This window comes from Falco rusticolus, chromosome 6, assembly GCF_015220075.1.
Source record: "Falco rusticolus isolate bFalRus1 chromosome 6, bFalRus1.pri, whole genome shotgun sequence".
NCBI classification, from domain to species: Eukaryota; Metazoa; Chordata; class Aves; order Falconiformes; family Falconidae; genus Falco; species Falco rusticolus.
In genome coordinates this window covers 291,995-319,934 of record NC_051192.1, presented here as the reverse complement: position 1 = coordinate 319,934, position 27,940 = coordinate 291,995, and the positions used below count along the sequence as shown (strand labels likewise).

At 50.3% G+C, this 27,940-nt stretch overlaps 3 protein-coding genes across 8 annotated transcripts; 2 read left to right on the top strand and 1 right to left on the bottom strand.

Annotated features, from left to right (window-relative positions):
- The first annotated feature begins 2,785 nt into the window (after positions 1-2,785).
- GALM (galactose mutarotase) lies at positions 2,786-16,523 on the top strand. The gene is made up of 8 exons (XM_037391438.1): positions 2,786-3,167; positions 3,642-3,796; positions 6,609-6,815; positions 8,272-8,353; positions 11,619-11,760; positions 11,855-12,029; positions 12,505-12,616; positions 16,336-16,523. Exons 1-7 carry the CDS (start codon positions 2,972-2,974, stop codon positions 12,580-12,582), a joined length of 1,035 nt encoding a protein of 344 aa, XP_037247335.1. The 5' UTR covers positions 2,786-2,971; the 3' UTR covers positions 12,583-12,616; positions 16,336-16,523.
- On the bottom strand, positions 14,437-22,829 carry SRSF7 (serine and arginine rich splicing factor 7). Of its 3 annotated transcripts, none has more exons than XM_037391440.1 (9): positions 22,720-22,829; positions 22,211-22,391; positions 21,890-22,066; positions 20,931-21,005; positions 20,731-20,832; positions 20,323-20,376; positions 18,143-18,187; positions 17,444-17,575; positions 14,437-16,373 (listed from the first exon to the last, which is right to left on the bottom strand). In XM_037391440.1, the coding sequence occupies exons 1-8, from the start codon at positions 22,745-22,747 to the stop codon at positions 17,488-17,490; spliced, it is 750 nt and encodes a 249-aa protein (XP_037247337.1). In that variant the 5' UTR covers positions 22,748-22,829; the 3' UTR covers positions 14,437-16,373; positions 17,444-17,487. The 3 variants fall into 3 exon arrangements, with proteins under 3 accessions (XP_037247337.1, XP_037247336.1, XP_037247338.1); XM_037391439.1 differs by having other exon boundaries at positions 17,540-17,575; XM_037391441.1 differs by having other exon boundaries at positions 17,540-17,575; positions 22,726-22,769.
- Positions 22,830-22,880: 51 nt separating this feature from the next.
- GEMIN6 (gem nuclear organelle associated protein 6) lies at positions 22,881-27,365 on the top strand. Of its 4 annotated transcripts, none has more exons than XM_037392892.1 (3): positions 22,881-22,952; positions 24,526-24,671; positions 26,296-27,365. In XM_037392892.1, the coding sequence occupies exons 2-3, from the start codon at positions 24,544-24,546 to the stop codon at positions 26,672-26,674; spliced, it is 507 nt and encodes a 168-aa protein (XP_037248789.1). In that variant the 5' UTR covers positions 22,881-22,952; positions 24,526-24,543; the 3' UTR covers positions 26,675-27,365. The 4 variants fall into 4 exon arrangements, with proteins under 4 accessions (XP_037248789.1, XP_037248791.1, XP_037248790.1 ...); XM_037392894.1 differs by lacking the exon at positions 22,881-22,952 and adding an exon at positions 23,021-23,244; XM_037392893.1 differs by lacking the exon at positions 22,881-22,952 and adding an exon at positions 24,076-24,200.
- Positions 27,366-27,940: the final 575 nt, after the last annotated feature.

Sequence of the window (27,940 nt, the reverse complement as noted above, 5' to 3'; positions counted from 1 at the left end):
TCTATCTCAGGGATGGTGAGTGGCATTAATGTCACACTCCTGCTCCATTACACAAGGCTGTTCTGCTGAAGATGGGGGCAATGGACCTGGGTAACTCAGAACAGAGCTGCAGCTTTTAAGTGAGCACAACATGTCCCTTCACAAACCTGAATGGCCTTCTAAGATATTTTTGTCATCAGTTGAGTCTCAAAGTCTTGCTCTAGGTCCAGAATAAAGGGAAGATCACAGCTGGCTTTAAAATAAAGACAGAACTAAGGAAGGAAGTGTGGTGATGTAATTTATTACAAAAGTGCATTAGGACCAGCCAAAAAAGGGATCTTGTAATAGCAGGTACTGCATGACAGAGTATTGGTTTGCTGTAGCCTTGTAAGTGAAGTCACTTTATTTTGGATTAAAGAAAAACATCTGAAAAAGCCCCACAAAAATAATATACCCATAAGAAATAGCACAGACACGTGTAAAATCTGATGCCTCACTTCTGCCTTGCAAAACTGTAGCTGCCCCGCAGGCACCTGAAATTTCCAAGCTGCTGATCCCAGGGAAATAAATTCTCCTCTGTAATTTTTCTTGTAAGTTTATTTTCTGACAGTAGTTGACAGTGCATTAAATAGCTCCCTTTCAAAAACAAAACAAAACGTTTGTTTGCACAGTGTGTCTTTTATTAGCTTTTTGGTGGGGGAAAGACAGGACCATTCGCTCACGGACAGACTCCCCAGTTTGTCTTTGCTACTAAACAGAGATCTCTTCGCCTGGTTTAGGGGAGCTGGCACCAGGCTTCTGGGCAGCATGACACCTGCCTTCGTGCCATGCCTCTGCTCTACCTGCAGGGTCACTAGCTGTGATAGAGCAGATAAATCCTTGTTCCCCACAACCATTTTGGGTTTTGTGTTGCAAAAGGCTGCTGCACTACCTCCTCAGTGAGAGGAAGGGGAGGCACGAGAAGAGAGCTAGAGCACTGCCAGCTACTTGTGCAGAGCCGCAAGACAGAGAAGTGAAACCTAAGTCCTGGAGATGAGCAGCAAGCTTTTCCAAACACCTGCCAGCAGTGGAAGTGCCCTGTTGCCAACATCAGGCATGTTCAGGCCCCATACTGCGGTTTTCTTCTGGAAAGACAAAAGAGAAAAAGGTAAGCAGCTTGCATTTGAGCCTCGCTGTATGCAAAACTCAGTGCCACAGTGAATAAGGCCTGAAACAATCTCTCTTAAAAATGGGAATGACCAAAAAGAACATCCAGTGTAGTGAGATGCTGAACACAACTGGCTTGTATCCTGCCTCTTCCCCTTTGTCTGCCTTCCCCACTTGCCAGGGGCAGACAGGTAGGATGCACACAAAGGCAAGTGATGAGAAATCCTCTAGGTAACAAAGCAGGACTCCTGAAGTACCTTGCTCAAACCCTGTCGAGCTGACATTGCTCCACTGCCTTTGCTGTTTTGTGCAGGATTCAGTCTTGTGCAAGCTGGTGTCTTTTCCGGTTTACCTGTCAGCTTGAAAATTGTGAGGATGGTTCATGAACAGATTTGTTTGTGGTATTGGTTTTGCACCTGCATGGTCCTAGATGTCACTAGGGCTTGAGTGATCTTGCATCTGTGAAGGAATGTGAGAAAAGGAAAGCCTGTGCATAACTATTACATCGGACAAAGGGCTGGATCTGGATCTTCTATTGCGTGAACCAGAGAAGCAAATCAAAATGGCAGCTGCTGTTGTGTTACAAAAGCACACCTTAACAAAAACCTGCCTTTGCGAAGCAGAAAATGCCTCCCATGTCTGGAGAAGCACGTTAAGAGAGAGGTGGAAGGAGCCAAAGTGCTACGGCACGAGCTTCTGGGAATGCTTTGCACATGAAAACACTTCATGAATCAGTTATGACTGTGACTGTCCTCTCTTGTGCCTACGGAGCCTTCCTTGCTCCACAGCCCGTGCTCCTCCCTGGGCCGTTTCAAACAGGACGTGGTATCGATGAGCAGTGAGAAGTATGTTGGCTTGCGATGTTATTCTCCGACCGAGCACTGGTTGTGAAGGTGCAGAAGAAAACAGAGGAACCGCCATTTGCGTTACACTGCAAACACGAGGCCATCGTTAACGAAGAAGCGCAGGTTTCTAAAGCACCTCTGTTCAGCCCCTGGTGGGAGGTTTTGTTTCTGTGTCAGCTTGGAATCTGTAGTTTGTCTTGTCTAAAGGTGACTGCTATGTTGGAAATGAATATTCAGCAACCACTGGTTGACCGTTTTTGGTGGCAGTTCTTGGAATTACTGGTTCTTTGAACACATTCTGAAAATGGTCCCTCATGAAAATGTAACAGTATCGAGTTGTAGTGGAGTTGTTCTGCCTTGCAAAGGAGCCCTGCTGACAGATGTCAAAAATGTGCACAGGCATTACTTAAATTAAATTAAATGTTGCTAGGGTTTTCCTTCAGATGGGAATTGCCTGTGAAGGCCTGAGACAGACAGGAAAAGTCAGTATTTAAAAATATTTCGGTTTTTAGTGGCGTTGGGGTCAGGGCCTCGAGAACACGGCACTGAGAGTCACGCCGGGCCAGCAAAGTGCCCGGGGCCCGACCTCCAGCTCTGTCAGCGGGGCCGGGGGGGCGCAGGGGGCGAATTGCGTCCTCAGGCGGGCGGGGGGAGCCCCGGCGGCGCCAGCGCCTCAGGCGGGCGAGGGGAGCCCCGGCGGCCGCTCCGCGCGGGCCCCGCCGCCCCGCCCAGGCGGCCCGGCCCGGCCCGGGGCCCTGAGGGAGCCGCGGCGCCTCCCCCGCCCCAGCGCCTGCCTCTGCGGCTGCGCCCAGCGCCGCGGGGCCGGAGCACGGACGGGCCCCCCGCGCCGGCAGGCGGTCGGGGCCGGAGGTGGCTGCGCCCGGGAGCGGCGCTCGTTGCGGGCCGGCCGCCGCTGTCGCCTCCGCCGCGTCCTTCCCGGCAGGGCCGCAGCTCCCGCCGGCGGTGCTGGGCCCGGGCGCTGGGCCCGGCGCGGGGGCGCCATGACGGAAGTCAGGAGAGAAGCGTTCGGGCAGGTGCCCAGGGAGGCGGGAGGAGGAGCGGTGGAAAAGTTCGTCTTAAAGTCGGACAGCATGGAAGTGCAGATCCTGTCCTTGGGGTGCATCATCGCCGCTCTGGAAGTGAAGGGCCGGGATGGGGCGTTTTCAGATGTTGTCCTAGGCTTTGACACTTTGGAAGGTGGGTCTAAATCTGTTCCTTTAAAAAAAAAATATACACCAATCAGGCAATTTAACCAGCATTTTCTGGTTTATTGCCACACTGCACGATCTGGTTCTAAGGGTCCCTTCCAAATCACGGGCTGGATAAATACAACTCCTGCTGCCTGTCCTGGGCGCAGCGGTGGCAGGGAACGGGGACATTGGTGTCTCCAGGTTGTGGTGCACCCCTCTAATGGGGTATCCCGGTGTCACACTTTGACGGGCATCAACAGAGGTCTTTTCTGCAGCTCTGCAAAGAATACAGAACCCATCAGGCTGTTTTAATCGAAGACATGCGTGACTAGTGAGCTGTGTGTCCTGCCAAACACCAGGACCGCAGTCACCTATTCAGCACTGGAGGGAAGCTGAGAGACTTCCCTGCAACCGTAGGCGCACCTAGAGACCACCCTTCCTGTCCCCGTCCTGTTTAACTGCATGCTGCTTTTCTGGCCAGGTTACACGAGGAAGCACCCCTTCTTCGGTGCTGTCGTGGGGCGTGTTGCCAACAGGATTGCCAAGGCGAGGTTCGCTGTGGATGGGAAGGAGTATCACCTGTTCCCCAACGATGGGCCCAACAGCCTGCATGGAGGAGCCAGGGGATTTGACAAGGTGAAAACCAGGCTGGCGGGTCCCCGGTGTCCTCTGGCACACAACCTGTGGGGTTTTGGCAAGGGGATATGTCTTCACTCTGATCCTGTAGGATTTTGTGGTGGTCATTGAGTTGAATCAGCTCCCAGAAAGTGCCGTGGGCGCAGGAACCAGGGGAATTGAGACCCCATGAGCTTGCTGGGTTGGCCTCCATTTGCCTGGGTGGCTTAGCAGGGCTCACTTAACGTCATCCTTGGATACCATGCAGAGCGTTGCTGTGCTTCCCCTGCATTACTGCAGCCCTGAGGCCTTGTGAGCCCAGTTCTTACGAGGTTGTCCTGCGATGAAGTGCTGCCTCTGCAGAGCCTGGGCTGGCACACAGCAGTGAGGACCCAGCCTCACGCATGATGGAGGCTCCCAAGGCACCAGCTGCGCCGCCTTTCAGTGGGTGCCGTGGTTGTGCCAGAGTCCAAGGAAAGTTTCCTGGGGTATAGCGATCCTCACAGACTCATTTGCACCTGCAACAGTTTCAAGGCTGTTACTGCCTGCCCATAGCTCCTCCCAGAGTCAGAAGGTCCTGTGTTTGCAGAAACTCGTGTCATTGCTGTTTGCTTTTGATAGCAGTCACAAGTAAGGGGAGAGCAGGGTAATGCTGACAGTTCAGTGCAGTTATTGCGCTACTCCCTTTGATGCTGCTTTCATCCCAGTGGCAGCACACCCCATGTTCTTGCTCTTGACCCACAGCAGCAGGTGACTAGATCAGGCCTGCAAAAAGCCCCAGCATCACTGTGTCCCCTTCCCACGCCCTCCCTGTGATCACCCTAGATAAAATGAGCTTTCCCTGGACCCAGGGCACTCAACTCTTCCTATCTTCTCTGAAGAACTGCTGCTGAAGTCACTACAAGTAGTAAGAGCAGCAGAACATCTCTCTTGAAAGCCTTCCTGATAACCGTGCTGATTGCATAGCAGGCTCAGTAGTCTCTGCTTTCCTGAAGCCTTGGGCTTTCTTGGATCAAATGCATGTGTAACTAGAAAGCCGCTGGTCCACCGTTTCCCCAGAGGAACGCATGTCAATGCGCGATATAGCTGCTTTCTTGGTTAATGTTTTGTTTCATGAAAGGACATCCAGGCTGACAGGGAAAAAGTCACAGTCTCTGGAGAAAAGCTCACTTCTGGGCAGCGCAGTGTGAACTGGCATCGCATTGGGATCAAGTGCTCCTCAGCCTTAGAAAAAAAGGAGTACTGGGGTGACTTGTCTGTTGAACCCCCAGAGAGGATAATTTAGTTTCAAGTTTCTTTATATGCCCTGACCCGCTATGAGCTGGAGCTGAAAACATGCACTCTTTTGCATCTAGGGCTTCCAGACTGTCTTTTGCACATGGGGGAAATGGCTTCCTCTCCTGCCTCTTCCCCTTGCTTGCTGAAGACACACCAGCTCAGTGGGGATGAGGGAGGGCTTTGTATCCTGTGGCCCAGGAGGCACACTTGGGCACCTGCTCAAGACCCCCTCCAGTCAGGAAACGGTCACTGCACAGAGACATGTGGTCAGCCCTAACAAAAACAAGACATGCTGGCTCTTGGCTGTCACTGTCTTGGCTGTCTTGTTGGTTTTTCCTGAACTTGTAGACCTTGGTGCTGTGGTGAGCATGTGGTCTGATGGCCGGGAAGCTTACAGCTATGCCTACATGGCAGCAATATCAGACCATGCTGCTTGGGGATTGGATGGCTTAAGAAAATAACCCTCTTAGATTAAAAAAAAAAGTGCTGCCTGTATGCTTACTGGCCTTTAATAGCTTTTTCTTTGAATAACTTAAATAGAAACTCATACATAAAACCACCGCATCCCCCAGCAGCAGGAGCTGCAGCTGAGCTGCACTCAGTGCAGGGGGACATGCTCCACAGCCTGGTTATCACGTTTGGCACCCTCGGTCCCTGTGTTTGGTGAAAATGTTGGCTTTTGACAAGTGCCCTGAGTTTGTGATCTCTGCATAGGGCATGAAAGGGGTCATCTCAAAAGTGTTATTTGGCCCCTGCCCCTAGATCTGTCCTCTTTGATTAGTCAGTAACTATTCCTCAGGTAGGCACAATGATGATCTGGAGACGGGGCACCTTGCCTCTTGTCAACATCGGTCCTGCGAGGGGCTGAGACATCTGCTTAGCATCAGGTCCACAGCCAGGCTCAAACAGGCTCTCTGGGCAGCTAAATTTACAGTGTGCTGGCTTGTTTCACTTGCCAGCAGGTTTGGCTCCAACAGGGCCCCGGTTTCTGGTAGGGGCAAGAAACGGAGAGGTCCGAGTTCTCTGAATCAGCATTGATGTGTGGATGTATCTGGAAATACACCTAGTGCTATTAAATTAACCCAAGCCCAGACCCTAACAGGAGCTCCCAGTGTGTATTTACACTGTCCTGGAGGCCAGCCCTCAGTTAGCTGAAGGAAGGGCAGCAGCTTGCTGAGGCGGTGTTTCACACCAAGAGATCCGTGGGAGGGGAATAAATCCAGCTGCAGGGAAGAAATCAAATTTGTGGATCTTCTTAGGCGTGGAGTACACAGGCTGGGACAGACTCCCATCAGAGCAGGCTGGTGCTTGTGTTTTCTCCCACTTCCCCTTTTCAGCAAGAGGATACTGGTTTTTAGTCCTTCATAGGGAGAAAAAGATTGGGCTTTTTTCTTTTCCTTCTAGGAGTAAGAGCTGGGAAGATGGTTGAAAGAACCTTTGTTTCAGTGCATCATTCCTTGAGTACCTTTTGTCCCTGGGTTCAGCCCAGCCTGTGGCAAGACAGAAGGGCACGGTGTTTCCCATGACTGTCCCACCCCTGGCATACTCCTTGCAGGTTCTCTGGAGCCCCCAGGTCCTCCCGAATGGTGTCTGCTTCTTCCGGCTCAGCCCTGATGGTGAGGAAGGCTACCCTGGTGACCTGAAAGTCTGGGTGACGTACACGCTTAGCGGTGGGGAGCTGGCCATCAACTATCGAGCCCAGACCAACAAGACAACACCCATCAACTTGACCAACCATGCGTATTTCAACCTTGCAGGGCAGGTAAATGTGGGGAGATGAACCCCATGGGGAGGCACTGTGCAGGGGAAGGAAGCCTGGGGACTCATGGGATGATCCATGGGCTTCCCATGGGATCACTGGGACAAACGTACTGGTCTGGGGATACAGCATGCTTCTGGGGACACAGCGATGAGGGTTTGTCTCTATGCATCATGGGCTGCATGTACCTACAAGCTGGGACAGGACTGAATCACATAGACCTCAACTGAGGACGTTATGCCAGTGTGTCATGAACCCAGACATCCCATCACGAATATTTACTCTCCTTTTGTGTGTAACTGGGGAGTTTCAGTCTCCTCTCATCCCTTGGGAAGATTACAGAGGAGGTGCAGGACTGGCATGCCCTAGTGATGGAATGGCATTCCTTAACTGTCTTCTGTTGGCACTGCTGAGACAACGTACTGAATCCTTGCGTGGCTGGTGCAGCTGAGAGCAGGGCCTGTGGTGCCAGCCATAGCCTGCCACCGAAATACCCAGGTCAAAATGGGGAGGAGAGGCATCACGGAAAGGGCACATGAGGCAGCCAAGGCTGCAGAGCAGAGCAGTAGCAGGGCGGAGAGGGCTCCCGCACGCCACTCCGGGGCCCTGCCAGCTAGGTGGGCACTGTATTCGGCTGCGCTTTAGTCTCATCCTGTTTATAACTGGGCTTGGAGGAAAAGGATTTGAGAAATAAGATGTTGCTGGGCAGAGCAATAGGATGGGACAGGGCAGTCACACTTGGATGTGAGACAAAGAGTCTTAGAAGTGCTAGTGAGTGACATCCTAGCCCCTCCATGCAGGGGGTCTGCTCAGGCTACTGCCCGAGTAATGTCTGTGCAGTTCTTAGTTTACCCTCCATTTGTCTGCCCAGCAGTACAGTAATATCAACACCTGCAGCATGCAACTCAGGAGTGTTTCCAGAGGAATGGGAGACCTATGGGCATGAAATTGCTGCTCAGATTAGACAGTGCACTATGTCCAGGCTCAGCTTTGATCCAGCTCCCCTTCCAGCCCAGCAGGTTCCCTGCCAGCATCCCGAGGCTGTGGGAGAGGAAGAGGAGCGCAACCCCCCACACTGCAAGAGATGAGCCAGGAGGATGTGTTGAACTTCCCCAAACTTGCCTCCTTCCCTTTTTGCCTGCCGCCGTATGCTCAACAGCTGGCGTGGTTTGGCTAGTTGATCTGCAGGGTGGTAGTGCTTGGTGCAAGGTACGAGTTCAGACTGATAGCCTGAGCCCTGCAGGATTTGCAGCTCCTGGGTCCTAGGCAGGCATTTGTCTGTGCTGGTACCATTGTCCTGTGCCCAGGGTCAAAGTGGGATGATGGCCAGGAGGTCCCCCAGGCACTACCAGACCTGCTGTAGCACTGCTGCAGAGAGACACTTCCCGGGTGTGCTTAGGGCTGCTGGAATGGTGGAAGGGCTGCAGCAGGAATCCCAGTATTTCCCATCTTCCTGCAGGGCTCACGGGATATCTACGACCATGAGATTTCTATTGAAGCAGATTCCTACCTGCCTGTGGACGACACCAGGATCCCTACTGGTGGGTGGTGAGATGCTTGCAGCGTGTGGTGGGGACATTTTACAGATGGGTGGTTGTGGGGATGAGGGTACGGTGCTGCCCGGCAAGGGTGGGCACACCAGGGCCCAGGGGACCCCAGGCACAGCGGGGCCCTCCCCCATGGGCACAGTCCCGAAGCACCTGAGCAGAGCAGGCAGAGCCCGGCACTGGTAACAGGGTCCATCGCCAGCCCCAGACCTGGAGAGGGGGGTGAGACAGGGTCCACCCGGGGGCTGCAGGCAGGGGCAGCAGGAGATGGAGCCAGAGGCAAGTGGGATGCGAGGCTGCAGGGTGTGTTCAAGGGGCCCATCCAGGAGACAAGCTACCTATGACACAGGACCAAAACATTTCCCCCCAGACCCCTTTGGCCAGCATTTCCCTGCAGGCCAGTCCCCAGTGCCAGGGAGGGTCACTCAGCGCTTTGAGAGCTGGGATTAACCCGGGCTTTGCCTCTTTGGCTTCCTCTAGCAGTGCTCAGCTTTATCATACTTCTCTACTGGGATTTTCCACATGATGTCAAAGTCTTACTGCCACAGATCTTATTTCCATGAGATCAGCGTGCGCTTAAAGTCCACAGAAAGCAGGAAAATCAGTTTCTTAAGCCTCAGTAAAATGTGGGAGACACAAGCAGCATGCTCCAGGCAGAGGGCTGCATGCATAAATGCGATGGCCCACCAGCACGTGGTCAGACTGCCTGCTGGGGGGGGTGGGGTGGGGGGGGGGGGTGGGGGCAGCTCCCAGGCCCAAGGCTGAGCTCTAGAGCTGCTGGGATTGTTCGTGCTTGGGAGCCTAGCATCATCCTTCCCTGCAAGAGCACAGCTGAGCCATCGGTCCCCTCATCAGGACGGGAGAGCTGAGCTGGTGCTACTGGCTAGGAGGCTGAAGACACAAACGCAGCACTTCTCTTTCCTGCCTTTAATGTCCTGCGTGGCTAAAACAGGAAAGTCAGTTAAGGGTAACGGCATGTTTTCCATGCTAAGCAGGTTAATTAAACAAAGGTGGTATTGCTTCTGACTCCAGCCTCAGTGCAGAGAAGTGAGCTGGCAGCCTCTTGCACCCAGTCTTGATTCAGAGGTTAAAAAGGAGAAAACGGGGCTTTCTAGTTTTCTTCCCTCCCCGCTGCACCCTCCCTCTGCCCCGCTGCTGTTCCTCCCCATAAATGATTGAGCTGCTCAATTAAATAATCTGAACAAGCTGGGACAGGGAATGCCTTTGCCATACCCGCAGGAGGGCCAGCACTGAACACGTGCACTCGGCCATGATCCCGCCGCTAACAAGGGGCGCCTCGCTGGGGGTGGCTTAACTCAACCCTCCCCCTGCGCTGCTCCAGCACCCACTTTGCATTTAGTGTGACTGTGCTGAGTTGCAGTAAGAGTTGCTCAAATTGCAAAATTAATCTGATACAAAGTTTTATTGTTTTTAAGAATGAAAAGCATTATTTAAAAAAAAAAAGAAAAAAGCTGGTTTTGGCTTAACTTTTGAAAAATGTAAAATAGATTAAAATAATCAAAAAAAGCAGACTTCCAGATTTGCTCCTAAATGGTGGCTTTTCATCCAGCCCAACTGGCTTAGAGGAATGGGGACCACCAGAGTTCAGATGCTGCACCACGGCAGGCGGTGGGGGGCACGTGTGCAGGAAGGCTGTGCTCCTGAGTGCAGCTAGTCAGCCCAAGGGAACCTGGGTGTGGGGTGGGATGTGTGCCTGAGGGCTGTGGGAGCTTGTGGGGCGGTTTCTGGTAAGCAGAGGCTCTGCTGGAAATGGCAGGGCTTGTTTTCCTGATGCTCTTGCAGCGCTCCTTTGCCGAGTGCACCTTCTGACATCAGGAGGGAGAGGAAGAGAGCCTCTAAAAAGCAAAAAAAGAAAGAAGAAAGAAAGAAAGAAAGCTTTTCAGCTTTGCTGTCTGCTAAAACCAGGGTTACATCTGTGTGCGTAAACCACAACCACTCTGCATGCATGCATCAGCTTGCACCTGGTCCAGGTGGCTTTTGCTCAGCTTGGTGCAACACGCCTGGGCTCAAGCACAGGACGAGCTTATGGTGGTACCAAACCCATCGCCCTGCTTCTTCCCACTGCTTTCACCATGGAGCTGTTTCACATCTTAATTGTGGCCAGCTTGTTGCCCCTGCTTTTTGCAGTTCCCTCTGGAGTTTTGGATAAATGTAGCCTTTGAAGGTGATAAAACTGTGTATATTCTTAGCCCTGGGGTGAAGATGAGATCTGTGCAATTACTAAGGACAAGAGTCCTTGCATGCGAGGTGTTTTTCCGCCCCACAGCTGAATTCAGTAAATGCACTCCTTTCAGATACAATCAGAAGCCACAGAAGTGTGCTGTTCATCAGGTGGAAGCTGATGTTTCTCAAGGTTTACACAGCAGAACTGGTGCAGAGCTGCAGCTGAGCAGAGCACAGCGCATGGGGCCAGCACCGGGGTGCTGGTGTGCCGCCACCCCCAACACTGCCAGCTGCCTGCTGACCCTTGGAAACCTCTTCCTTTAGAGAGGGGTAGAAAAATATGACTTTAGGGAAAATTCCCCTCTCCTGCCCTTCCTCTCTCACCTCCCCCATGCAAACCCCTTGCCTTTTTTGGGATTGCTGTGTTTTGCGCTGTGTTTTGCACTGTGTTTAGTATGCCTTAGGGTTGTTCTTAGGATGCTATGTCCCCATATCAGGCCTTAAAAAAAGACTTGAGAGAAAATGTTGGTTTTATGGTCTTAAACCTTTTATCCCTGAAATAATGCCTTAGGATGGGAGGGGACTGGCCCCAGCATACAGCCCACATTCACCATCCCAGCAGGTGGGCCATCTTTGTGGCCATCTCACGGACGTTTGTTCAGAGATCTGGGAGGATTTGTTTATTTATTTAGAGAGTATATGTGTATAAATCTTAGGCATATATAAATATTAATAGCTAATAAGTTTTGGGTTTACGTTAATCAGCTTGTATAGTTACATATACAAGCCTCACCTCTTGTTTTCTGGCTCCTTGGCTCTGCTTTGTCCCAGCTAAGCACAGTGGTGTCCCCAGGGGCTGCCAGCGCTGCTAGGGGACAGGGTGGTGATGTCCCAGCCCAAGTCACGGTGGCCACAAGGCAAGCTTGCTCAGAGCAGCTTGCTCACAACAAGACAAGGATCACAAACAGCTTAAAACCCTCAGCTCACCGAAGTGAGGGATCTCAGCCCTGCGTGGGGCCAGTGCCATGGGTGTTGGCTGGCATGTGGGTGACACTGCTGTTCTTTCCCTGCCCAGGGGAGGTGGCTGCAGTGCAGGGTACCGGCTTTGATCTCCGGCAACCCGTGGAGCTGGGGAAGCACTTGCAGAAGTTTTGTCTGGACGGCTTCGACCACAACTTCTGCCTGCAGCAGGCGCAGGCTCGACGCCTCGTGGCCAGGTAGGCTGGGACCCCAGCAGGGGTCTCTCACCATGGGAGCCATGGGGTGCCTACTCGGCCAGCCCCTTGGCATCCTCCACCAGCATCTCCCTAGGGCTCGCCACCTGCCCAGTGGCAGGGCCATGGAGGTTCACACCACCCAGCCTGGCATCCAGTTTTACACCGCAAACAACCTGGATGGCTCCCTGAAGGGCAAAGGCGCTGTCACATACCCCAAGCACTCGGCTTTCTGCCTGGAAACCCAGAACTGGCCTGATGCCGTCAACAAGGTGAACCATCCCCCCACCCCTGGGAGCTGCTTGGGTCTGTGGCAGGGACCATTCCACCACCCCTGCCCTGTCTCTGGGGCATCAAATATGTGAACGAGTCGGTTTGGTGAGGGGGACGCTTTGTAGGCAGCGGAACTGAGGCAGGCACAGGTCACGCCATCCCATAGCATTAGGCAGCGGTCGGCCAGCACAGTGGGGACTGGCCCCGCAGAACCCACCTTCCCAAGGGCATGGGGTCTAAAGCAGAAGAACCCTGCTGTCCTCTCCACAGGACCTGAATTTAGCCAGGAGGGAGGACTGGCCCACCCCGCTAGCCAGTAAGCAACGGGTGGTTAAATGCTGCCATGGGAAGTGCTAAGAGGGGAGCCATGGGACCCTGCCCCAGGAGGGCCGAGGGGATGCAGCCATGCCCTCCTGACTCTTTCTCGTCCCACGGTGTCCTCACAATCACTGACGTGCTGTTGCGTCTCTCCAGCCCCACTTCCCCAGTGCCCTACTCCGGCCGGGCGAGGAATACAACCACACCACGTGGCTCATGTTCAGTGCCATGTGAGGAAAGGGGATGCCGACTCCTGCCTTTGAGAGAGGTAAGTGCCTCTAGCAGGTTAGCCAGAAATCCCACCGGGTGCTGAATGGCACTTTCAAACTACCCTGGGCGATGCATCCCATTTCGGAACTTTTTTCCTCCTCTGTGGTTTTCACCGGTGGTTTGTGCTGGCTTTAACTCTTGGTGCCACCTCTGCTGCTCTCTGGTCTGTGCAAAGCTCTCACCCTCTGTCCAGCCTCACCCTGGGCACTGGGTTTTGTTTTGGAGCAAAAATGCACAAGGAAACACCTTGTTTAAGGATATGGCGTGTTGCAGCTCAAACTACAGCAGGGGAATATCTCATAATATTCTTGTGGAGCACGTGGGAAGGATAATAGAGTTGTAGTTTTTCGTTACAACATCAGCTATTCCTGGCAAAAAGCTCTGAGCCATGCGGGCTGCTGCTCTCCCCCTACCACAGCTTGTTGAAGGGCACCCTGCCCTCCCTGTGCTGGGCAACAGCAGCCCCCACAGCCAGAGCTGCCAGCTGCCAGCAGCACTGCGATGGCATAGGTATGCAGCAGCCACATGGAACAGCTCTGTGAGGGACAGGGTGCTGGGATTGCTGGGATTATCCCAACCAGCTGCCCTCGCTCCTCTGGCTTCACACCTATTTTGAAGCCAGCAGCGATAGCTGCACAGGAGCATCTTCCACGCTATGCCTTGGCTGCTGCAGTGGAGTGGGTGCATCCATAGTCCTGACAGTCCTGAACATACAGCTGCAGGAGGAAAATGATCATCTGTAATGTGTTTACATGTGAAATGCGTATCATCCCCAAAACCCTGTGACACGGGCCTGTCTGATGAAAACCTCCATGTTTCTGAGGTTTCACAAAGAATTGGCACAAGCCAGGAGGATGGCGGTACCTCCGTATTGGGGAGCTGGCACTCCTCTCCCCAGCGACACAGGGGTAGCCGGTGCCCTGGGCCAGGCCCCCACGGAGGCACTGCAGCCTGACTCCCACCTTCTCCTGCCATGCTGCTGGAGGGGCTGCACAGGCCCCGGTGGGTCAGCCGGGGCCTGCAGGGCTCCGAGCACCCTCCCCTGGCTCAGGGCTGCGGGAACAGTCTTGCCCGCAGTGGTTGTGCCTGGCCATTGGGTTTGCAAACGTGGCAGACCCATCACAGTCAGCTCTGCCACCCTGACCCCCGAAAGGAGCGTCCCTGCGATGCCCCGAGCACACGGATGCACACAGCCGTCACACATCAGGTGCTGCAGCCCGTACCAAGGGATGGCATCATTCGCAGAATAGCGCCCGGTGGGTCTGGGCCCGGGAGATGCTGGGCTGCAAACCAGGGGCAGAAGCAGCATCGTCCCTGCGGGCATTGCCCCCCGCACTAGGGACTGCAGGTACGTACCCCCTTGCCCACGGCAGCCCGGCTTGCGCAGGGGGCGCGCACCCACCCCAGAGGGCAGCAGCAGCCCTGCACACACCGCCGTGGCTGGGCAGCTTGCCTAAGAGCTCACCAATAGCACATAGCCCTCGGTGAAATCCTGCCAAACCGGGGCAAGAGCTGGAGCTGCCAGGCTGCTCCAAGGGTAGTGACAGGGGCTGAGGCAGCACAGCCACCCTCGGTTTTGGTCGCCAGAGGACAGTGGGCTTGGCACTGCTCCCTCTGCGCCTGGAAGCACTGGCTGACCCTTATAACGGCCACAGCCGCAGGCAGGGCCAGCCCTGCTGGTGCAGCCCTGCCTCCTCGCTCAGGTCCTCGCTGCTGAGCCTGGGCTTAGAGGAGCCCCGGTCCCCTTACAGGAACCCCAGGCTCCTCTGCTCCATCTTCCAGTGTCTCTGGGTACTGAAAAACAGGTACCAGTACAGCTGTCATTAGTCTGCAGGTTTATTGTGGAGTAGGTTTGCCCTAAGAGTACAGAAGAGAAAAAAAGCTGATCAAATTCCAGAGCAGTGGCGTACACGTGCCTCTCACCAGGTACTATAGACCAGGCAGGGAACACACAACCCACAAATATTCCAAACGCAAGTCACAGGCTTTGGGCACGTCTGCTGCATCATGCAGGGCAACGTCTGCGTCACTGCCCTACTCTCCCATTGTGGCGGCGATGGAGTTTAATGGGTATTGCCAGAACACGGGTCATTGCAGCCGGCAGATGAAACACTAGCCCCCAGCGCTGAGCGCGGCGGGAGCAGCCGGGCACACACCAAGCACCACAACAGTTACGACCAGGCATGAAGGCCAGACAGTGCTGCAGCATGACAGCGTGCTCGGAACCTGGGCAATTTACTCATACACTGAAAAAGCTCCATAAAGTCATTGTTAACAGGAAACCCGTTTTTGGAAAATCATGGCTAACCCAAGGTGTGACCAGTTAACCTTGTAAATTTATTTTTTTTTTCATTTAAGACGCTCTGCTGTGGTTTACACACGGGAAGCAAACTGCCACAATAGATTGCGTAAGCCCAAACAGGGTCGACTTTCCATTTCAGTGCGTGTTTCCTGCTGGCCGAATCTGGCCTTTATTTCTACTAGATAACCACTTGCAGTCAAAAAATGTTTGCTTTTTTTTCCCCCTACACCTACCCATTAGTTTGTTCACAGTCTAACATTATTTCCAGTCTTTTGCTGTGATCTGTTGTCAACAAAGTGCCTTTATCATGCAATTCTTGACTACAGAACGAGGACAAACACAGAGTTTGACATACCTATACACAAATAATTAATCCTGCAATTGCGTGTGTATTTGCAGTAGAAAATTAGGTTAATTCAACAAAATCATCTCCAGGATCTGGGCTACTTTAAAACCGTACCAGTTTCTGGAAAGCAGGTTAGAATTCCTGAGGTCAGCTGTGAGTCTTTCACTTTAAGGAGGAAAGTTTGAGTGAGCTGCAGAAAGACTAATAACCGCTTATGTTTGCCTCTCAAACACATTTTCTTAAGGTCCTTCAGAAAGTAGGTCAGAAGACCTTAACGTCTTCCTTCAAAAAGGAAAACGTCTTGAGACATTTTAAGGAATTTTCTTTATATTAATAGCCTAAAGGACTGAAAAATGCAACAAGCAAAGGTAGCAAACATCAAGCTATTATTAATTCCTATTACATTTAGAGGTTTCTGCAGATGTTACTAATTTAAAAAGATGTCAGTGTTTTGAATAAAAGCCCATCCTTAAATTTCTGGGCATCTGATATTGCAACTAGTCAAGTGCCAGACAGTAAGCTTTGCAGAATAATCAGATCACGGAGAAAAAAATCAATGGCATATGCAAGTTTTTAGCCACCTGCAGACAGAGATGGATTTTAAACTCCATTTCAAAGAAAGCAGAAACTGATCCTTTCACCAAAGACCATTCAACAATAAACGTGGAAAGTGACTAGTTTGAGAAGACACCGATATTAGTCATTCCCATTTTAGACATTTTTCATCCACGTTACATGGCACACAGCTAAAATTACCCAAATGTTAACAGAAGCAGCAGGGTTACTAGAGAAGTTTTAGTTAAAAATACACATTTTATTTCAATGTGCCAATAAAAAAGTCCCACATTTTCATATCACAGGAAGTTAATTCATACAATAAAAAGAGACCTGCGCTAGTCTATTGGTGTGACTAACTCAGAAGACCCAGATCATGCCAAATTTTAGTTGATATACTCTTCTATCTACATTCTTACATTTACAAAGACACCACAAAATCCCTTATAATAATGTAAGCAAAATAACTTTCTTCCTAAAAGATTAACTTCATAACTTTAATCCATTCTTTCAGGACTTGCACTTCTTTGAGGGCTTCCTGATGGTGAACGACTGAAAGGAAAAGAATTCACAGTTAACATTGCAGTAATCATTTGGGATTCAGAAATACAGGAAAAATCAACAGGAGCATACCTAGAGTACTCCGGTACACTTTAAGCACTACTTTTTAATAAAATAACGAACCACTATTGACAAAGTTAATGGGTTGATGATTTTATGTTAGAGATAATACTTTTTTTTTTTTACTTTCACATTTTTGCATTTCTCTACTGTTATTTTTATAATACAATTTAAATGTGATCACTGTAAAGTCACCTAAAGAGTACTACTAATAGTGCCCTTCATGGAGGCAGGATAATTCCTTCGCTGTTCTGATACAGCAGCTTCTCAAAACCTATTATGGTGCTCACTCAGCATTTATGAGCCTTTATTATAAGGTCCCTTGTGATTGTGAGGTTAGGCTGCATACAGCCACGTTTTTAAATGAAGAAAACCTAAGTATAGAAATTTGTGGGGGGGGAGGCGCGGAATAAAAGAAGCAACTTGCAGGACAGAAAGATCTCCAAGGCAAGGGACACATCATGGCAGGTCTACTGCTATTCTTACTAGGATATATCCCCTCCCACAGATCCTGAGCGCTGGAGTTTTAGAAATGAATTATGGGAAATCAAACTAGGGGAAAAAAAATGCTGCCGATTCTGTCCCTACACATATATGCATACACACATACAGAGATAATTATTCACCAACTTATTGCGGGGGCAAAAAATAATCTGAGTAACAGCAGTCAAAATAACACTTCTTCCATTTCTGACTGCTATGCCAGTTTACTCCACTCTAAAACCCGCAGTGAGACTGGGGAAGATAATGAGACTCAGAGCTGATTCCCACATTTATTCTGTGCTTTAAGCTCTTTGAGCTCACCAGTAGGAAGTCTCTGTGCAATAAAACTGTTAGTGAACTGAAATGAACACAGGAGCAGACAAAGACAAGACGTAACGCTGCTACGTAACCAGTATCCCAAGGAATTATTACTACATATCTATTACCATACATAAAACCACAATCACAACATTATTTCTGTTGAAGAGATCTCAGCAAAATACCTTTCCAGTATTTACCTACAAGCAGCAGTCAAACTCCTCAGCAGAGATCACTGCAGATACTAAAATGCCAGCTCTACGAAGTCTATGTTACTATTAGGGAGATCAACATACCTTCTCTTTGGAGATGGTGATCGGGACTTTGACCGACTGTCAAAACAGAATATCATCAATGCGGCTTAAAGATCAAACGGAACTTTTATATTCAAAAAAATAAGCATCCTAGACAGCAATGGAATTGTTATGGGAATCTAGCCAGAAGCTCTTTGAAACAAAAAAGTTTTCAAATCAACTTTTACTCTGACAGGGATTATCAATTCATGTAACATGGAGATTAATTTTAAGCAACTGTCTTCCATAGAAAAACAGGAAAACAAGGGGTAGTACTGAGGTGAGGCTTTGAGAAAAGAAACATTATCACAGATTCCTCCTGTTTTATCAATAGCATTAATAAAACTGAAGCCCTTTATCTGAAGAAAAATGTAACAGAACCGACCATAAAGACACAAAAAAATCAGTACGATGTTGGAAACTACAAAGAGTTAATGAACACATTCCAAATAGCTGCAGAGGAAATTGAGTCATCTCTGTCACACCACAGATTAGCTGGGCACCATGTTTGGGGCATTTTTTTCTAAAGGACCAGGCCCCATTAATCATGCAAACCTGATACTGAATTCTAGATGCTACTGCAGGCTTTATCTGTGTTATGCTTACCTCTTAGCCGGTGAACCAGATTTTGATCTGCCATGAGACCTAGACCTACAACAAGAAAAATCACAGCTCAGCAGGGAGGGTGGTAGCATGCCTGTTCCCACATTTGAGACAGCAAGATTCACACTAAATGTGTAAGAACCGTCATAATTGAACAGGCAGAATCTTGCAAGTGTCCAGGGCTTTTCCCACTAAGTTTCAGAAGAAAGCTTTTTAAATGGATGCTGCACATGTTGCTCTGTACTTTGGTCCCTGGCGGATGACTGCTGTTTGCTGACGCAGGTGGAAGGAATACATGAACAACCCCAATCCTGACCAGTACTTTCACAAAGCTAATAAAAAGCCATGCTCTGAAGTTGCAAGTTTTATTAGGCCTGAGTGACATCTACCACTGTGGTTGGAACTGGCTGCAGGTGGCATGCTTCTGCAAGTATCTCCTCAGTGCATTCCTCTTATGTATGTGCTTGCTCAAAATACTCTTTTAAAAAAACTGTCTGAAATTAACCCTTGTGAAAACTCTCAAAAATGTCAAGTCTTTGAGGTAAGACTGCTGCACCATAATAACACTAATACTACCTAAAAGAATAACTGACATTTTTACATTCCCAAAGGAAGTGTTCAACTTCCCACATCCAAGACTTTCCAGAACAACTTCCAGATGTACACTGTGATGCTGTCAAAGCAGCGAACATCATGTAACAAGTCAGCCTGTCTTCCTCATGAACCAAGAGCCTGTCTCTGGGCACTATGCATTCCTTTGATTCTTCTGTGAAGAAACCATCTTTCAATTGCCTTGTGGAGTTGAACAGTGACTTCTTGGAGTTAAGCACTGCTACTTTGCCACTTCTCTGTTCTGGTACATCTGTAATTTCCTCTGCCGTGGTTACTTAATCTCTACTTACAATGAAAGCTGTCACACAACAGAGATTAGAAATTTCACTAAAAGCATCCGTTACACTGCAGAAAACCATCCTGGTACTAAAAAAAAGAAAACAACGGTAGTAAAATCAAGATGTTTTTCTCTTCGAGAGCCTGTTGACTGGGGCTGTTTGCTGTTCATCACTGACAGTGTGAACAGTGATGAGCCATGATTAAGTCATGTTGGAACAACTGGTATTAAAATTCAAGATATTTCAGCAACAGTTAAGAGAAAGCGTACCTGATCAGTGAAAGGCACTGCTCTACCGCCTCAGGGAATTTCCCTGCTCTTTTTACAAGCTTTGGGACAGTTTGTGTGAATTTCTGCTCTTAACTAAGCCACACCTGGTCTTCATCTCTCTGTTCCCTAAAAACTCCCATCATTACTTGCTGTTCCACCCTCAGAAAAGGCCACCACCACCTTTCGGCACCAAACCTTTCCGTGTTTCTTCACAGTTTACTACTACGTTACTTATTTCAAAGAGCAGCCATCAAACCAGAACAGTAAGCCCAGGAACAGGCGGCAGCAAGAGCGGTACCATCTCCTTCAGGACAGAACTTCAATTTGATCTTGTTCTCCTACAACAGCTTGTTGGGGACATCCAATCAACCTGTATCAGCCAGGCTGCCTGGACAAGGTTGCACAAAGCACAAGCTGCATTCACTTACTATGGAAGGTTTAAGCCTCAACTTAAGAGAACAAATGACATCCTGTGTTCCTTTAAAACTTGGTCGTCACCCGTGCAGCATTTTTTGTTGGTACAAAATAATTCCGACAGATGTTTATCTCAAATTTAATTCAGCTCCTGCAGGCTGACACTTTGTTATTTGACAGAGCTGGAAACAGTTGTAACACTCACAGTACCAGCACATGCATGAATGCTTTAACATGCTACCAGAAGGGCATCCTGATTTCTGGCAAATACTGGGAAGAATCCACAATCTCATGTGTGCTAAACACAGAAGAAGAAAAACCCCAATTTTTCATATTAATTCTAAATGTTTGCAACATTAGCTGGTAACGCAACCTGATTAAGTACTTAAAACAGTACTTGTGATGACTATCGAGACCTGGGTATTAGTTATACGTAAAACAATAAAAGGAGAAAAAGCAATCTGCTGCACTGCTTTTTAAAATTACGGACCCCTAAGTTGGTGGAGAGAAAGCAACAGCCTTTTCTGAAAATCTTAACAGTTGTTAGAAAGTCTAAACAGACTTTTAAGCAGCTTTTACTAAGTGTCCGCAGTTACGGAGCAGATCTTACCTGCTTCGAGGCCATGTAACAGATCTGGATCTAGATCGGGATCTTGATCTAGACCTGAAATAAAAAATTAATTAAAAAAAAATAAAAATTGAAGAAGTCAGCTCAACCAGAAGTGACAACAATTACAGTGCTATGTTAAATTTAAAACCTACACTTATATCACTAGATATTTCGGACATCAAAAATCATCATGCGACACACAGCTATGCAAGCTCTCAAAACTAAATATATTACCATGCCTGTAAATTAAACAAGGATTATCAGAAACCTTTTAAAGCATGATGAAGTCTGATTTATAGAGGTCAACACCTTTCAAAGTCTACTATCAAATACCTTTTTGAATCTGTTAACTAAACGAAAAACAACAAAACCAAAGCACACAGACTATTAAAAGTTACCACTAATTACCTTGATCTCTTCAAGGAACCTGATCGGGACCGGCGGGGAGACACAGACCTAGACCTACGAGGAGAAATGGACCGAGATCTACGATAGGAAGCTGACCTGGACCTGCAAAGAAGCCAATGAAAAGAGTTGTAGCTTTTAAAAAGCACAGCTTTTCTGAAGCAGGAGCTGCAAAGAGGAATGAAAGACAAACTTAAGCCCACCTCCTTCCACGACTCCGACTACGCGACCGAGAATATCTTCTTCCTCGGGACCTTGAACGAGATCTAGACCTGGACCTGGTTTTAGGTTAGAGAAAAAAGGTATCAGCAAACAGCTGCAGCAACCGGTGCACGTGAGGCCCTGCTGAAGTCAAAACTTATTTCAGACAACTAAAGAACTAGCATCTGTCAGTTGGAAAAATCTCTGGGCCTATTTTTCTCGAGCATTTTACTACCTAGAAAAATGTTAAAAGCTGAATTACATTGCAGAATTACATTAGAATAGAAAACACTGTAATGCGTATTTAAAATAAACCTTGCAAGTTTGCAGGTCGACCCTCTTTGGCCCAAGGTCTAGCAGATCTAGACGATCTAGAAGTATCTATAGCCGATCGCTGCATCTAGGTGTTCTCTTCAATCTAACGACGATCAAACTGACAGCCCAATGAGCCAGGGTGAGGCTTGATTGACGCAAGAAGATTTTTCTAGGTGGGAATGTGGTCAATCTGGTGTTCCTCTTTCTAAACCGGAGGGGGGCCCCAATTGAAAGCCAAATTTACTGTTACGGCGATCACCGTCTCAAATTTTCTGCCCTTAAAGAATAAGGTGAAGCTACGTGTAGATGGCTCGAGGGGATCTGGCCTCTTATGCTGATCACCTCAAGGTCTAGGAGGATCTTAAGTGTCGGATTTGCAAGGCGCCTCAGCATGAAATCTTAAGGCTCGTGACATTCTGAATCAAGGCGACTGACTCAAACGAAGAAACCTGAAAGGTTTTGACCAGGTTGATTATTAAAATATTAACATTTGATAGAAATAGCAACAAATTGTAATATACACCTATACATTTATTCTAGCGTTAAAACTTTAAAGAAAACTGGCGTAACATTCTGTTCTTTGCTAACAAGAGCTACGCAAAAGTGAACTGGCGAGGCAACCCAGCCGCTCCGGCCCCACACGTACCTGCTCCTCCTTCGGCGACTATAGCGGTGACAATCATAGGCATAGTGGCCTTTCTCACCACACTCGTAGCACCTGTCGTTGGGGTCAAAGGGGCGCCGCGCAGGAGGCCTGTCGTAGCGGGAGCGACGCGGCATCCCCGTCGACACTTCCACCCTCACCCTCGAGCCGCATATCACCCTGCAACAAGTCCGCGACGGCTCTGAGTTAGCTGCTACTGCTTATGCCAGAGCTACAACGAGAAGGACCAGAGGGAAAGCCCCAGTCTCTCTCTGGTTTTAAAATGGGCTGCAGCTGCTGCGAACACCTGAAATGCACACGTACTTCCCGTCAAGTCCACGGACGGCATCTTCAGCGTCCCTCGGGTCTTCGAACTCCACGAAGGCGAAGCCCGGCGGGTTCCTCGCGATCCACACGGTTCTCAGGGGCCCGTAGTAGCTGAAGGCTCTCTCCAGCTCGCCCTTGCCCGCCCCCGTGCCCAGGTTGCCCACGTACACCTTGGTCTCTGCCGGGAGGGAAGCGCGGTCAGCGCCGGAGCTGGACGAGGCGACGCAGGCAGCGGCGCCCCCCCCCGCGCCGCCATCTTGTCGCCGGGCCCGCTCCCGCCTTCCCCACCGCGAGCGGCGGCACGCGCGGCCGCGCCCCCTCCCCCACGGCCGCCGACGCAAGATGGCGGCGGCGGCTACAACGGCGGTGGCAGCCGCCCGGCCTGGCCTCCCACCCCGCGCCGCCTCGACCGCCGCGCCGGCCGCCCCCGCCGCAGCCTCCCCGGCCGCAGCTCCCCCTCCGGCCCTCCGCTCCCCCCGCCGCCACCGCCCGCCGCGAGCACCCACCGCCTCCGTATCGCCCGTAGCGCGACATGCTGACGGCTCCGCCGGCCGCCCCTCCGCGCACGCGCCGCCGCCGCGCGCCGCCCGCCTCCCCCGCGCGCCTCGCGCATGCGCCCGGCAACGGCGGGCTGCGGCCGGGGGCGCCTGAGGGGGCCGGCGCGGGGCGGCGCTGCGTCCTGCCCGGGAGCGGCCGTGCTGCTGGGCGGGCCCCGCGGCGGCGGCGGCGGGGCCGCGAGGTGGGTGAGCGGGCGGGCGGGCGGGCGAGACAGTGGCCGGCGGCGCCTGCGAAGGGCCGGTTCCCCGCTCCCGCCGGCCGGCGGCGGGAAGGCCCCCAGGCGAGCGGTAGCGCTCCTCGGGCCGGCGGAGCGGCCGCGCCTCGTGCGCTGCGCCCTCACGGCTTGCTCCGCGCCGGGGCCGCGGGCAGCGCTGCTGCGGGAGCAGCCGCACCGCTTCGTGACCCTGACTGCGGGTGTGCTTGCGGTGGGAGAGCAGTAGTAGCTGCCCGCGGTAGTGGCCGGGATCCCTAAGGTACGGCTTAGATAACAGGATAAGAAAATTATTCAGGTCTTCCTGGTTCAGAACAACTTGGTAACTGCGCTGGCAACAATGGAGAAGATAAAATGCAGTAGGGACGGAGGCTTGCCAGGAACTGAAACCGAAGACGTTTGGAGTATTTTGCTCAGAAAGACACTTTGAACAAACCGCCCTCCAGGCTGCGGCCCAGAAGGGGACCAGTTTAGGAAGCCCTTGAGGCAGTAAAACTGTAACTGCGTTCCACATGTAAATACAGGAAGACAAACCACCGTCTTTCCACTGTTCCTTCAAACGGAAGCTAAGATTTCCCATTGTGTTGCTTGCTCTCATAGTGAAGATAATTAGATTTGCTAATCCCTGCTTTCTAATAAACTATTAACTCCGAAGGAAAACAGTACAGCACAAGCCGTTTATAAATCATTTTCCATAGGACTGTAAAGTTGAAGTTCACAAAAAAAATAATAGAAATTACCTCCTTAAGCTTGGGAAATAAGACTAGCTCATTTGAGAGTCTCGGTATTTTTTCTGTTAACGCTCGCAGGACCGCCGCGTGCTTGCCCCCGCCGAACCGGGTGCAGAGTTACAAGAGCGGGTTTCGCGGGGGTGACACCGAGCTGCTCAGGGCAGAACCCGGGCGCAAACACCTGTGTTTTCCGCAGCAGGGCGCGGCGCGGCCGGGAGCCAGGCTCGGCGGTCTGGGCTCGCCTGCGGGGCCGTCCCCGTGGCCGCGGCAGGGCGGGCGGGCCCGCCCCGGTGCCGCGCGGGTGAGCGGGGGCTGCTCCCGGCGGGGGGAGCGGGGCAGCGGGCCGCCTCCAGCGCCTGTGCCGGGGGGGTGCGGGATGGCGGCAACTGTTGCGCGGCCCCGGCCGGAGCCGGCCTGCCCGCCGCCCGCAGAGCGGAGACGGGGCCGGGGCGTGTAGCGCCCGGGCCTGGGTGCGAGGGACGTGCCGGTACGTGGAACAAAACTGCCGAGGGGCGGGGATCCCGAAGGTTTTGTGCGAGGGCAGAGCGATAAATGGGGTGTTTGGAGCAACGGGAAGGGGGACAGTCATTTCTGAGGCTTCGCCATGTGCCTTTAAAAGCAGGCAAACTGGGTGGGAAATTGCAGAGCTGCAGCAAATGCAAACCGCCTCTGTGAGCGTTTGCTTTTAAAAAATGCCATTGGTGCTTAGGACGAGTGGAAGATCTTCACCTGGAGGCAAACTCGGTTCTGAAGCAAAGGGCAAAGCAAAAGGATTCGTTGCTTCTCCAAATTGATCTCTGGGTATTTTCTAGGTTCTGGACATAGGAAATATGAATGACTGGCAGAAGAAAACCCCTCTAGACTGGGAAACGTATCTGAACAAAATGGTGAAAGTTGCTGCAATTGAGAAACATGAATATGAAGGATGGGTCTTAACAGTTGATCCCATTTCTGCCAGGTAAGTACCAAAGCTTTTTTTTTTTTTCTGTGAAGCTAAGAGAAAACAAGTTTTTCAGGAACACAGAAGATCTCAAGACTGAAGTAAACTTTTTTGGAGCAAAAACCATGTTGAGGCTGCATGCCTCGCTTTTTTAGTTGGCAGGGCCTAAGAGAAAGCAATGTTGCAGTTGATGAGGCCAGTTCACCCAAGTCCACTTTGATCTCACTCAAATGACTGGTAAGTTTGGGGAATGGAAAATACCAGAATTCGTGCTGACATTATTGTGGACCTGAGGTTAGTACTTTAGTCCTAATAGGTGGATACCTTTTAATAATATACAAAGCCCTGCTTCACAAAGACAGCAGGAATGTTCTTAATGCTTTAGGTGTTGAAATCCTTATCCTCTGTCCAAAGTTCTCACTTGCCCTGCTTTCCCCTACAGCCTGGCACCCATGAGGGTGTCCTGGCTGCTTTGGAGAGGAAGCAGAGAAATTGGCAAGGGTATTGGACAGAAAGTGGCACCGCAGTTCTCAAGTGAGTAGCTTCAAAGCAGAGTTTGAAAGGCAGAACATACCAGGGAATTGGCAGAAATGTGGCTCCTTGCTGCCAGAGCCTTTTCATACCTTTTTGGTTGTGAGCTTGTACATGAGCACAAGGAGGCTAGAAACTAAAACATCCGGTTTCTGATGTGTTTCAGAAGAATTGGATGTTGCTTCAACCCTGAAGTAGCTTCGATACTTAGGTTTTCTCTTGGAGTCGGTTATCATTTTGGTAAGAAAGGTACATGCAGCTGCGAGTGATTCTGGGGATGGCCAAGACTAAACCCAAGGCTTATTTCACTGTGCATTTCCCAGAAAGTCCTTACATCCACTAATGGTGGCAACAAGCGGATTAGAAAAATGCTGGCATCAAATTCTGGAATTTTTCTTCCCACAAGAGGAAGAAAGTGGTTCCTAATCCTCTTCATTGATACATGGGGAAAAAATCCTAGAAATATAACAAGCTGCCTTCCTACCTGTATTTTAGGACTTCTGGGATGTAAATGCCCTTGGTAAAAGACCAGACTGCTACATGAGTCTCAACGTGCTGTGGTGTGTTCCCATTGTAATACTCAAGCTAGAGTTTTCGATTAAGAAACTAGTAATGCTAACTTAAAAATACATAAAATATTTTAGTAATCATCAATAATTAAATATTAGTAATTTGTCATTAAAAGGTTCTGATGTTGTTAGCTGCCACCATTGCCTTTGGCATTCAAAGTGCTGAATGTATGAAGGTATCATTGGTTTTGAATGTTGGAAGACTTAATGTTCTTCAGCAAGGTTGGGAATACTGCGCAGAAATACTTAGATTCCTAACACTGATTTTAATGTACCCTTTGCATTTTTAAAGTCACGTTCTGCTTGAAAGTATCTAGCGTGGTTTCAAGTTCAAGGCCAGAAGTTACCTGCAAAGCCTCACATTTTCAGTATTTTAAGGGTATGGCAGCATGCTTTTCGGGAAAAGAGGTGGATATGCAACATTGTCTAAATGTCTGGGTTGTGCTGATGGTAATGAGCACTCATCTCGAAGAATCTTGGCCTGTTTCCTCAGTCTTCACTTAAGTACAGTGACTCACACATTATCCTTCTTTCCTTGCCAGTATTGTCCTTGCAACATTCCTGGAGAATGAGAAGGTGTCCATATCTGTTGTCTTGGGCCATGCTGTCCAGGAGGTCAAGATACTGAAAGAAGGGGACGATGAAATGAAGCAACGGCTTGCTGGCATATTTGCACCTGAAGAAAGCAAAGCCTACAGCCCAGCGGAACTTGAAAAGAGGAAGAATGACTTGAAGACTTGGCTGGAAGCAAACCACATCCCTGTAACAGAGCAACAAGGTGAATCGGGAAGAATGCTGTGTGTGGCGGGGGTATTAACTATTGACCCACCATATGGCCCAGAAGAGTGCAGCAGCTCCAATGAGATTATTCTGTCTCGGGTTCAAGGCTTGATACAGGGCTACCTTGAAAAACAGCAGTGATGTGTAATGTTTAAAGCAGTTGTCTTTGGGACTATGTCTACCTGCCCTATTATAGGAACTGTTCTGGGTATCAATATACCACTGTTTGCAAAAATGCTGAGTTTAGGTACTTCTGTCTGATTTTTGTATGTTGAGAACAGGATAAAAAAAGCAGTATTAACTAAAAGCATGAAGCATTTTCTATGCACTATTTTTTATTAAAAGCAAGCCACTGGATAATGATGATGTATTGAACTGATATATTAGTTTTATAAATATTTTTTATAACAGTATTGTGAAAGATGATACATGATAAATGTCAAACTGTTTTCCTCTGCCTTTAATTAATTATCTAGTGGTGCAGGCATGTTTGTTCAAACTGCTTTTGAACCAGAATTTGAACCAGAATTTTATTTCTTTTTCCAGAAGGAGAATTGTGACACTTGGACTTACTAAACCAGATGAAAGATGTTCAGAAAGCTCCCCCCCCGGTTCAACTGTTCTCCTGTTTTAGAATGTAAATTATAATGTAGGTCCATATTTGTAAAATGATTAGGGAAAGTTAGCAGGCAAATAGGGAATGTTTTTAAAACCTGCTATCTGTATTTGTTATTTTAGAGCAGCAGTGTATTGATTTTTCTATCCTCTTATGAAATAGCACCAAAACACCTTCAGCGTGCTCAAATGCATTTGAAAGCTGTGCCTAACCTGCCCTCCTCATTCCTGCTGTGGTTTATTTAAAAATACTTGGGATTAGTCATATTCATGCTGATTTTTCTTAACAGCCCTCTGCCACTCACCCGGTTGCATCTCCCGGCGGCGGGTGGGTGCCGGCGGGCCGGTGCTCACGGCCTGCCCGGAGCCGGGGCGGGCTGTGCTGGGCCGGGGGCAGGCAGCAGGGCGACCCCCGCCGGCAGGGCGCCTCCTTGCGAGGGGTGTCGCGGCTGCCCGCTCGTCCGGGGCGAGGAGCCCGCAGGCCCCTTCGCCGCCCGTCCGCGGGGCCGGGGCAGGGCTGCCGTGGCGGCGGGGGTTGGGCAGGCCGCCCCCCGCGCTGCTCCTTCTGCGCCAGCCGGCCTGCCTCGCCGCAGCCTGCTGTGGGCACCGCCGTTACCCACTCTAGGAAACAAAGGGACGTGCGAACATCTACAGTGAAAAACATGAAGGAATTTGAGAAACGGAGGATGTTGGTCCGTGCAAGCAGTTAAGAGAACGCGGCCCTGGGAGAAGGAGCGGACGGCCGAAGTACGTCGGGCTGGAACGTGAGATCGGCCGAAGGGGAACCGAACG